General features: G+C 46.3%; 1 protein-coding gene across 1 annotated transcript in view; it reads left to right on the top strand.

The window, feature by feature from the left end:
- The window catches only part of ANTXR2 (ANTXR cell adhesion molecule 2), a 77,856-nt gene that overhangs the window by 8,115 nt on the left and 57,346 nt on the right, over window positions 1-12,395 (top strand). Inside the window, exons 4-7 of the mRNA XM_084205133.1 lie at window positions 471-552; window positions 1,498-1,605; window positions 1,703-1,771; window positions 2,600-2,680. Coding sequence (XP_084061259.1) covers window positions 471-552; window positions 1,498-1,605; window positions 1,703-1,771; window positions 2,600-2,680 — 340 coding nt within the window. The remainder of the gene's footprint in view (window positions 1-470; window positions 553-1,497; window positions 1,606-1,702; window positions 1,772-2,599; window positions 2,681-12,395) is intronic.

The following is a 12,395-nucleotide window of genomic DNA, read 5'->3' as shown; positions in this document are numbered from 1 at the left end:
TTGAAGTTCAGTTCTATATGATTAAATTTGTACATACTGGTCTGGAAGATTTCTGCTGAACTAGAACTGCTGTTTTAGGCAATTTCTTTGACTGCAGTGTGATTGGAAGCAAAGTTGGTTTAAAGTAGCGAAATAGACCTAATGCAACAGACTTTCCACTGGGCTATGTAATGCTGGGGCTTCCCTACCTCTTTGCAATATCTGCTCCACCTGGACATTTTCCTTGATTCCAACTTTTTGGCTCACTGAAGCACATTGTGTTAGATAGGTCTGAAATACCTGTTCCCACATTGCCACTTCTGTCATGAACACATAGTCTGCCTCCACGTGGCATCCTAGCTAAAGGCTCTAATTTACAGCTTTTCATTTCAATTCTCCTTGAGGACAATTACCTTTTTTCAATTGATAAATTACACCCTTTTCACACTTCAGGTCACACAAACAGGCTCTTACCTTTTTTTTGTTCACAGAGAGAAAATCAAAAAAGGTCTAAAGGATCTGGAGGAGGTGACACCAGCAGGTGAGACATACATACATGAAGGACTAAAACAGGTAGGTTTTACTCATCTTCTTGCAATCAACACATCCTCTGTTCTCACCCTTTCGGGTAACAACCTGTAACATAAATAGATTTATGTTTTATCAGTCTGTTACGCTCAAATCTGTCTGGTTGCCTGAGTGGTCCCAGTGTTGCCCAGACACTGTGCAAATTCCATGCAGAAGATGACTAGCCGTCACAGGAATCTGCCTTGTGGAATTTCCCTGACTCGCTTCTTCTCGGGGAGCAGGGGTCTGTGGGGTCGATCTCAGAGCTCAGCCAGCATCCCAGTGATACAGTGAACAGCCACACACAGCTCGGCAGGGCTGCAGGGCTGGCGTTGCCTTCCAGAGTGCTCTCCTGGGGAGGGTTTACTGCACAGAGCAGTAATCCAGAGATCAATGCTCTTCATTTTGGGCTTTCTTAATTACGGAGTTCCCAGCCGCTTATATTTCCCTTTGTTCAAAAAATGTAGTTTTAATGAAAGCCCTGGCCCTGAAGGTGGGCATCTAAGCTTTCGCTGTAACAGATAAGTCAGTTCTTCCCCTGTGACTGTAGAGCCATGTTTGTAACCCGGATCTGCGCCATGAAAAGCTGGGCAAAGGGAATTTTGTTGCTATGAAAAAAAAAAGTTTTAAGCCATTTTTTAAATATCTTGGAACCTACTGACTGCGTTTGAAATCTGGGAAGCAAAGGAAATCCTAACAGTGGATTTGAAGAGGCCTGTCCTGGAAGAACTGCATGTTGGCAAGGGTTGATGGGACAGTGACCCGAATGCTTTGGAGGTGGGCTCAGTGGTGGCTGGAAAGGACTGATGAGGGGTTTCCCTGCTGGTAGCAATTTCAAGGGAGGCAGAGGGTTGCCATGAGAGAGATATTGTATTAAATGCTTAGAAGATGCATCATGTTTAAAGGCTTAGGTGTAGTTTAAAGGTGGATAACCAATTTTGCTGTTTTCAGGCCAATGCGCAAATTGCGAAGCAAGGAGCCTCAAGGTTCTCTAGTATCATCATTGCGCTGACTGATGGCAAGCTGGACGGTCAGATTCCCCTGTATGCAGAGAAGGAGGTGAGCACGAGCTGGAAACACGTCACGCTTGGCAGAGTTTGGGTGCTGCCTTGTTGAATTAAAAAAATGCTCATTTCTCTGTTCTATGATGCCACAGGCAAGGAAATCCAGAGAGCTGGGAGCGAGAGTTTACTGTGTTGGTGTCCTGGACTTTGAACAGGAACAGGTAAGAATCAGACCTTTACTATTACAGAGTTCTAGGCAGAACCTTAAGCCAGAGTTTTACAGAGTTGATGTTAAGTAGTACAGAAATTTAATTTTACTTACATTGGGCAGCGTAATGTCTTCTCTGGCTCAGGAAACACACTCGGATGCGTATGTAGACATAAATAGAACGCGTGGGTGTCATGCTTACTGCTAAGGAGACCCGTTGGAAATCCCCTTGTTAGCTGGGAGCTGCCAACGAGAGGGTGCAGGCAAGCCCCTCTCCTTGGAATGGCAGCCAGGTCAGGGTACTGATCACACGAACAGAGGAACTGTAGACAAGATTCAAGCAGTGTATATGTAACAGTCTTGGGATAAGGAAAAGAAGGTGGGATTCATGTCCTTCACCGGAAAGCTGTTCCAGAGTCGCTGTGTCCCAGTGAACGCTGTAGCTACTCCAGTCAAAGTGGCTTCAAGGAGAGGTACATGAAAGGCTCCTTGCTGTAGAAGATGCAGAGAAAGGGTTTTTAGTGAAAGGCAGAGCAAACAGGGGGGGTAATTCTGGACAGAGGTACAAAATCACTGCCAAGATGCAGCCTCTGGAAAGCTGAAAAGTGTGATGCTTGCCATGATGACATGCATTTTGTTAGCTGCAGTCAGCTGTGGTAAGTCCTAAGTTCAGAAAACTCTTAGTTAGCTCTAAAGAGAGAGCTCTAAAGTTTCCCTCTCCTTGCACAATTGAGATGAGGGTTGCTTTGAGACATCCATTTAAATTTTAAGGGTGTAAAGCACTGTGAGGAATTTAGTTTGCCAGATGATTCATGTATTTGCATGCATTTTCTCTCCAAAGCTGGAAAGAATTGCTGACGTGAAAGAGCAAGTCTTCCCTGTCACTGGAGGATTCCAAGCACTTAAGGGGATAATCAATTCTGTGAGTACCAGGCAATAAGTTCTACCTTTCGTCAAGATTAGAGCTTACTCTCTAGTCCCACTTCCAGGCACAACTGGTTCCTAAGGCAGGAATTGCAGCAGATGAAGTTCCCTCCCCATTACCCTAGAGAGGCAGTTCTGTAAAGGAGCACTGCTTGCGCCTCCTGCAGTTATTCAGGCTCAGACCTCATGTAGAATTCGAGGACTCTTCACAAGGAGAGGGGAGTAAATGTGCCAAGTTTGGGGGATGCTCTGATAAATGACTGCTTTGGGTTTAGTCTGGAAAAAATGGAGACTGGGAGACTTGAGAACAAACAACTGCTTAAAATCTGGGGAATAAGTGCAATTTAGGAATTAACCTTTACTTACAGGCAGAAGTGTTTTAAATCCATAACTTTAACCACTTGTTATCCCAAAAGCGGTAAGACTCAGTTCCAGTTTTCAGCATGGCATGAGAAACTCCTGTCGGTGAGATGAGGTCATTCAGCTGATTACTGTGGTTTGCAGGAGGGGATGGAAGAGAAACACTTTGGTTGTGATCAGTGGCTTGACACTGTTTCAGCTGTGTGTTAAGACACCTGTGGTTGTGAACACAAAATTTATTTGTCTCATTTTAGACTGAAGGCTGTATCTTTTATGCAAGGTTAGCAGTGCTACTGGTGCATGTAGGCAGCACAAACAGGCAGCGCTAACAGGCTTACTGGCAGAAGTCAAAAGCAATAATGAAATACTTTTTCTGAGAGAGAGCCCACTATCATTCACTTCCCTTTCCTTTTCTTTTTTTAAATAACAAGAGGATACTACTCACATACAGGATACTACACAGTCACGAATTTATCACTTCCTTTGAGCAGTGTGGTTTTTGTGAATGCCGTAATGCAGCAACTTATTTTCCTTGTTACTTAAAATAAATGCAGTTCCAGAATCTTCCTTGAACTTTCTAAAGAAAAACAATCCATCTTTTGATGCGTTGCCATTTCTTCTCCTGAAAAGACAGGGCAGCCCATGTAGCCTTTAATATTGAAAATCTCACACACATGGAAGGTTAGGGTTAGTGAGCCATAGGGTGTCCCATCACCCAAGGTAGTTTTGGGCAGTTTCTGTCTAGCAGCAGTGCCGGCCTGCTGCGTCCATACCTCCCAGAACTTGAAAGCACCTTCACTTCTGGGTCAGCAGGGCAGGAGGCTTTTCTGATAAGATATGCCTGTTGTGTTTGCACAAGCCTCAGCCCAGCTGCCTCTGATATGTACGAAAAAGCCGGCTGTAAAAATCCCAGATTTGGGCATATCACAGCTGTAGAACAGGACCAAGCTCACAGAATGGCAGCACACTGTTTCAAGGTAACAGCTTAGCAGTGACAGGAAAAGCCAACTGATGCACATTGTTCGACAGCTTACATGCCAGGTCTGCTTCTGCAGACTGAGCTCCTGAGTTGGTTCAGGCTTTATTTACAACCCGGCCACCAGAGACATCAACGCTCTGCTTTTCTCACAGAGCATGGATGGAAGTATCCACAGTAGGGTTTCTGGTTGGATTTTGTGGATTCTGTGTGTGTGGGGTGGGGGGCAGCTTTTTTGGTAGTGCATGTGTGGTGGCAGTATTAATAGGATATTTGGTATGTTGTAATTAATGCTTTTCCTTGCAGGGGTGTGGAGTGATTGTGACAACTCATTCTCATAGCATTAGAGCACTGATAAGTAGATCTAATTGAACAGGAAATAGAGTTTTCTTTTTAGTCGCTATTATAAATTCATTTCAGTTTTCGAGTTAGCTAGAGAATACAGACTCAGAGACACTGATCTAAAGGGGAAAGCTAGTTTTGAACCAGATGAAAAGGAGATAGGTCACAAACATGCAGCAGTATTGCTCAAAGTACAGAGTCAAAGGTGCAGTTGTGAAATCCTCTGTGAATGTTGCTGAACAATTTCTGTTCAGAAAAAACATAGTCTTCAGAAATGGTAGCAACCCAGCAATTAAAACCCCTGAGCAAAACTAGAGCCCAGAACTGCTGAGGAGGGGATGCAGGAGCCTCTACTACATTGATCACTCCAGGTATGAGACTATTTGGCTGCTATCCTGTTACTTTTGCACTGTATTCCTGGAGAGCTAAGCACTTCCACGTCTGTTAGTGTTAAAAAAAAAAAAAAAAAGAAAAAAAAAAAAAAAAGGGATGATTTTAGCACAGACTATCTGTCATACCTGCTCCTGCAGTTGCTTTCAGCATAAGCAACTACTCAATTTATTTTCTCTGGACATTTACACAATGTCTGTTTAATCGTGACCAGGGATTAACATTCAGGACAGTCGAGATGAACATTTAGACTAACCTTGGCTTACATGGCGGAGAGCTTGTGCCATGTTTTGACATTAGTTCTGATAAAACCCTAGGGAAGTGAGAAGGGTTGACACACCTCCTTGCCATAGTTTCTGCTGGATAACATCCACTACTGTGCTACTAACTACATCCAACTACACTACTAACATCCACTACTAAAAGGCTGTGCAGACCTGTGAAGAGGGGGCTGCTTTGCAAAGTTTCCTGCTCTGCCAGCATTGCTCATACCTAGCTTACAAGGTCATAACTAAACAGCATTGTCAGTGTGAATAAATCTGAGCAAAACTCTAGAGCTTAAAAGCAAAACGCTGAAGGCAAGTTACTGCACTCTGAGGAACAGTCACTGATGGGGTTTGGCTGATTATTGCACGGAGTGTAGCCTTGTGAGCGAGCCAGGACAGGGTGAAGGCTTTGGGAGGGCACAGCTTCTGTCACCACGCAGCAGATCAGTACTAGATAGGGAAATGAAACCCTTAATTAAACTAAAGTTCTGCTGATTTGTGAGTGAAAGTTGTCTGGTTGTCTCTGCAGGCAGAATTGGACAAGGCTGGTACCTTGAAAAGTTACATTAAGGAAACTCACTTAAGTAACATTATCAGTGCATGACAGCTCTAAGTAGACAAACACATTTTTATACTGAAGTAAGTTGACAGCACTTAATACAGGAAGTTAAAATATATTTTGTTCTTAGGAAACGCCACAAAAACTTACCATATAAGACTACAGGAACTGATAGAGGCAGAACTTTTGAGGAAGTAGGTCAAAAAGGGTCAGCCTAGAGTTGTTTTATCTTGCAGCGTTACAAAATTTCTTAAAAATTCTACCTGGAAGGGATTAGAAATAGAATTGGTAATCTTTCCCTCTGCTTGTTCATTTTACAGGTGCCCATAGTTTTTTTTGTTAATCTTACATGGGAAACTCACTGTTAAACATAAGGGACAAAAAAAACCAATAGATCAAATCACATGAACTGAATAGTTGCAGTGTAAATTGAAGCAAAATTCTCTCCAAGTTGGCTGAGCCTCTTGGGAAAAAGCCCTATGCCTCAGCATAAAGCTGTCGGTTTGTCCAGGAAAAACTGCAAATTGGGATACTTGAGGATCTGCCTCCTGGTGAGGAGACCTCAGGGTTTGCAGGGAGCAAGCTCCCAGGCTGTCATGGATTGATTTAGACCCATCCAAGGAGTGCACCCGGGAACAGTGAGGCCAAACAAAGGATTAAATGCACACAAGGTCCTTAAAAAACTAAATTTGCCCAGGGTCAGACTCTGGCTAAAGGGGTATAAGCAGGGATTGCTATTAAAAAAAATTGTTTGCTGTAAAAGTTTATATTCTCTCCAGTAAAACTCAGTGAGTGATGGAGGGAAGTCTGCTCCTATTGCAAAGAGCAGTTGGCAAAACCCCTCTGGCATTCCAATCCCTTAGGACAGCAGCGAAGGGTATCTATGCAATACCCTGGGGGTTTCCATGTCAGCTGGATGGTTCCTGTGTCACTGGCTGTGCCTGGCAGTGCATGGCTGCGTTGGAGTTACACGGCTCGGTGACAGCCAGCGCGGCAGGGCCCGCGGGGAGCTGCTGCACAAACCGCGCGTGGCAGCGGCACACTGAGTGCTGCCGGTACCGCACCGAGCCACCTCTCATCTGGAGCCTGGTGATGCTCACTGTCACCACGCCTGTGCCCCGGTGCTCGGCACACACGGGGGACAGGGGCCCCCAGGCTGCTGACAACACTTGGCGATGAGCAGGCCTGTCCCTGTTTGCCGTGCTAGCACAGCAGGGAGGGAAGCGCCCAAACCATGTTGGACGGCCGGGTGGTGCCCAGGCAGGGACAAAACCAAAGGCTAGTGAGAGGGTGTCAGTTTTGTTGAGGTAGGCAAGAGGTATTCATGTGAGGAACAATTTCAGCCTTTATGTGGATAAAACTTACTGCGCTGGCTTCCCAAAGATATGCTCCAGGCTCTCTCCATGAATCTGCTGCCTTCTTTGCCTGCTGTGCTGTCAGCAGCACTTCCTCAGGCTGACCTGGCTTTGGCACTGGGGGGAGGGTGAATTACTGAACTCCCAGGGGTCCAACAGCATCGCCCGCTGGTACCTGCTGTAAGGCAACAGAATTTGTATTTAGGGAGGGTGGGAAACTTTCCAGCTGCTGTAGTGGTGCTCCAGCATCAGGCACTGGAGAACGCCGGTTCCGTGCCTCTAACCTGGCTGCTTACAAACCTCCGCTGCCCAAACCCAGGGGCCAGGCTGCAGCTCGGGTACTGAGCAGCAATCAGGGACTACATGATGTTCAAGCAGCCCCCCTCGAGCTATGCTGCCTCCCTGCACTTCCTTGGGCAGTGCGCTCAGCCTGCTCCCTCCCTTTCCCCAAGTCCTGTCCCTCCACCGTGGATAAGGGGGGTCAGCCAGCTGACTGGACGCGGTTAAGATTTTTCAAGGCCAAAATCAGCTTAAACGGTTCATTATCAATTATACATCAACTTAATTGGACCATTTCCTGTAGGAAGAAAATATGCTCGGTTTATGCACTGGGAATCCAGGAAGCAAACTATTAGACCTTTAAGGAGGTGGGGGGAGGAGAAATGCAGCAAGTTATCATTAAAAGAATTATTCTGATTAAATCAGTCATCTTATTTAATCCCCTTGGACGGTCTAATCTTCAAGCTGCACTGGGTGCAAGGTTCAGAACTAACGCTGCGCTATGTTTTCCATGTGATTGAGACTGAGGAGATAGTTTTGGGAATTACTGCATGTAGTTGTTAAAAGGAATCAATGGCCTGGAATAGAATGCTTTCTGCTCTACCCTTCACTGCCGTGCAGCCCTCAGTTTGACATTCTCTGACATATTACAAACCATATAATGTTCTCCTGGAGCACAGTGAGCTTGATAAGCCAGCACCGGCACTGACACGACTCCGGTTAGAGTGAGCGTGCCCGTGCCCTGTGATTGGGATGGGACTTGTCAGCCAGCCCTGCACGCCTGGCAGCTCTCTTACATAAGGGATGCTGCACAACTGGCTCCAAAGGAAGCAGCCACAGGTCCAAATGAAATCCAGCCGCTCCTTAGTGAGAAGTTTCTTTGAGCCAGATTTTTCTTACTAATTAGAAAAAAAATAGCCCAAACAACTTTTTTTCCTGTTATGGAAAGTAACAGTTTGTCTTGATTCCTAGTTACATTACTTGGTAAGTAATGGTTTAGGGTTGTTTTTAGTAATTTGGGGGTAAAGGTTCCAATGCTGTTAAAATACGCATCTCATGACCCGCAGTTTTGTCATCTCCATTTGCTTTCCTCAGTGGCTGCCAATGAGGTGCTGCTCAGCCTTGGTGTAATTAGAATATTCTCACTAACCTAACGCCGCGCCAGGCTTCTCTCGGGTGGTGATTTTATGCAAGACCATATGTCTCAGGGATTTTTTTCACTTAGATAAGGGACAGGGTAGCAGCCTTCCCCTTCCCCTCGCTCTTTGTCCACAGCACTGCCAAGCAGTGTCAGGGAGCAGGCCGGGCTTGGCAGCGAGGTGTAGTCACAGGCACAGATGTTTGGCAGCAGAGGAAGGTAGGAACCATTAGATATTAACTGCTGCAGTTCCTGCTCTCACTTTGTGGCAGAGAAGCACCAAAATGGTGTTTCCTTGAAAAGCACGTGTTTCATTCCAAGTCACCCTGAATTGATTGCCTTCCCTTTAGTGTGAGGTGGTCCTGCTGCCTAGTGCCTTTCTGCACAGATCGGCGCTGGGGAGATAAATGACAGAGCTCGCTTGAACACAGCAGAGGCATGTGATGTGAAACCAGCACTAGAAAGGAAGAAGGGCTGCACTTTGGAAACAGTTAATTTCAGGGAGTTCAAGCCTTAATTGCTATATGGACAGGCTGGCCTGTCCAGAGCTGAAGGTAGGCTGCGAAGGTGCTTCTCACTTAAAAAGTCTGATAAAGGTTTTGGAGTGTAATCACAGAAATCAAGAACTTACTTAAATTTATTTCCTCTTGTAACCTACTCTAGATCTTTTTTTTTTTGTTAAAACCTAATTCTGCCACACTATGGGTGGGCACAAGTCCTATTTGCGTTAAAAAAACAAGAGCTCCTGAATGAGCAACCTGTAACAATGCCAGCCTACAAACGCCTTAAATTCTTCATCACCCTCATTTCACACACGTTGACTTTACATGCCATAAGAGTCTCTGAATTCAGCACAAACAAGTCCTGCTCAATGCACAGTCAGCATTTCATTCTCTAGAACAAAACCAGTGAGTCCAGCAAACCAATTTTACACCTCCTGCTTTACTTCTTTTTCCTTCTTACTGTCTTAGCAGTAGTGGAAAAAAAGAAGTTTTGAGTTAAAAAGAAAAAAAAAAAAGGAAGCAAGCTGCCAGTAATACTTCTAAGTGACTCATAGAAAAACAAACCTACATGGAAACACGGGGTAAGCCCAGTCCTGCTGCAGCCAATTGGAAGGAATGAAGCAGAATAGTTTTAGGAACTGAACCAAGCACCTGGGTGAGCTTGACTGGACACAGCTAAGCCAGCACCGGCACAATGCTGCCTGCACTATCCATTGCTCTGAGGGGCTCCACAGCCCCGAGATGGGATGGGGCTCCAGAAGGCATTGACTCCCCAGAGAGTGGCCTCGCTCAGGAGCGCTGTTCTGTCGGCTGGGGCAGCTTTCCCCAGCTCTCATCTGGGCTTCTGGACCCCATCTGCACACCCTGCTCCACCTGTATAGGCAGGAGCCCTGCTGTTGCCTACCATTTAAATAGCTGCCCCCCACACCCAGTGGCATTTCTGAGCGGCTAAACCAGGAGCCTCAAGGTGCAGGCAATTCCTCATCAAGAAAAGCCCCACAGATGGCAGTCGTTGAGGCTTTGCCTGCATGCACAGATCCGGCTGCAGCACAGAATGCTCAACGTATTTTTAAACCCTCTTTATGTTATCAGGGCCCTCTCAGACATCACCTTCCATTACTGCCCCCCACTTGCCATAAATTGGTGACACTGACAATCCCTGTCACTTGCAGTGACAAGTACATGAGATAAATGCTTACCACTGTGTCTTGAAATATGCATCCAGATGAGAGACGCACCTCTCGGTGAGGCTGGTTTTGTGGTTACCTGAGGGAGGAGCTTGGCACAGTACAAGAGTAAAGCACATCCTCATGGCCTGTCACACCATCAACAGTGTTTAGTTTCTAGCTCTCTTTTCCTTGAGCTTATAATTTTGCTCACCAGCGATTCTGTTTGTAGCATCCCTAGATGTTAGGGATGCTAATCCCACGTTTGGGAGGGAGAGAGGAAAGGAAAGGAGTCTCCACAGAAAAGCTGCTACTACCTGCAGCTCTGAGGGTGCCATGCAAGGGTGCTTTTGGAGCTGCGCTGCCGTCTCTGGCTTGTGCACACTCTGGCTGGCAGCGTGTCCATGGACTGCGCTCCAGGATGGCTTAATGCGCCGACCAGGAGATAAAGCTGCAGGGGCATTTTCTGTGCACACACAGAGTGTGGAAGGCATCCTGTTGTGCTGTCAGGGGGTGTTGCACAGGCCTTGCCATATGGCAGTAGAACAGAGATGAGCTTGTAAAGGTGAACATTTTCTCTTCTTTAACAACAGGTTCTGGAAATAGCAAGTTGGATGCATTTGTTCTGTTACAGAACATACACTCGGTTCAGAGACTCACGCTGCCTTTCCCCAAAAATCACAGCAGCGTGATTTGTGGTCAGCTTCCGGCGAGCACTGATGTAAACAGAGGTGCAAGTTTGAATGGAACCACAGGGAGAAAAGGCCACGGGCGGCCCTAGAAATCCTTAGTTGTTCAGAGTCGTTAGCATGCCAAGTCTGACCAGAAAGTATCAGCAGCTGTCTCCTTCCAGCAGTTCCTGGTTATTCTGATCTCTGGCCCAGGAAGCAAATGCTTTACACAGCCATGGAGCATTTTCAAGACTTGAAACCATTACGGTGGTTCAGTGAAGAATCCAGCTGTGATGATGACCTACCCAAACCCTGTATGCAGTGTACGGTTCTGGGCAGGAACAGATGCCATGCAAGTTATGATTTATGGTGCTGCCTGCTGCCAAAAACTTTTGAACTGCATACGGGGCTAAGCGAAACCGAGTGAGGTTGCAAGAGAAATTGACACTTAGCGTATTTTGTTAATTGTCTCTGTACGGTGGGCTGCTCATGGCTTCTTAATAGTGCATTGTTCTCACAATTTCATGGAACACAACCTTCATTAGTGTCCTGGAAGGGAAAGTTGTTGTTTGTGTCACGTTGTGCCGCCTGCTACAGCACTGTTCCACAGCACGTGCTGAGGGAACGGCAGGCTAAATACTCAAAATGCTGCAGGAGCCATCCTGCTTTGCTGTTAAACACTGAGAATTTGTAAGGGGCAGCAGTGAGGGTGAAAAAAGAGTCCAGGAGAGCCAGGCCCAGTCTGAAGAGGGCCTGGAAGAGCCACAAAGCACATTTTCCACAAGAAGAAATATTGCATAAAGCAGGGGAAAGATCTCTGGCCAGGCAGAATTGATAAACAGAGGGTGGAGTTTGAAAAGACCATGAGCACTGGGGAACTTGATGTCAGCCTGTTAGTTGGCTGCCTTCGTGCAGCGTGCTGCAGGGACATCTGCCCTTTCAGTGCTGACTGATGTCAGAATTTGGGTGTGGGGTGTTTCTGCAGCTCGGGGCTGACAACACCCCAGTGTGCGGTCAGTGCAGACACCTGCAGGTCAGAAACAGGCAGAGCTTCTCCAACAGCTCTGGTGGGAGGAAATGTGTTAGTAATGACAAAAATGGGAGACTACTTCTTTTAGAAATGATGAACTGAAGTTTCTGCGAGCCTTCAGGAACCTTCTAGAGGGAAGTGCATAGAAAGCTGTGAGGACGGATATGGATTTTAAGTATTCCTTCACAATCAGAAAAGTCTGGGAAAAATGCACTAGGCGAAAAGTGGGGCCACATGGAAAAGCTGGTAAAGCTTTTGGTAATGGATAAGTGGACCTGATAAATGAACTTCCTACAACTGTTTTAGGAAGATTGACATGTGTCCTTACTTGTAAGCCACTGAAATAGCCTGGAGACAGGTGGTTTAAAGCTCCACAGCTGCAGTTGGGATGGCCGTGGTGTTCCCAGAGGAGCTGTGCAGCCCAGCAGCTGATTGACAGGTGACCCCTTCAGCAAGGAAAAGCTTGTTTGGGCAGGTAGGACAACCCAAGGTGTGCCAGCAAGTTCGCATCGAGGATGAGTTTGCTTGCGAGTGCCCCCAGGTATCTTGGATGCCTCTCTTCTGGTAACTTCTGCTCTCAGAAGTGTTCTGAAATTACTAACTTGCTTTACTGAGAGATGCTGTAGGAGCTGCACAGGGTCCACTCAAGAGCCATAAGGAGGGATTTCACTGGAGGGC

Source organism: Fringilla coelebs, assembly GCF_963513975.1.
Source record: "Fringilla coelebs genome assembly, chromosome: 4".
Lineage (NCBI taxonomy): Eukaryota > Metazoa > Chordata > Aves > Passeriformes > Fringillidae > Fringilla > Fringilla coelebs.
Note: the sequence above shows the minus strand (reverse complement) of the source record. Positions and strands in the feature narration are given on the sequence as shown.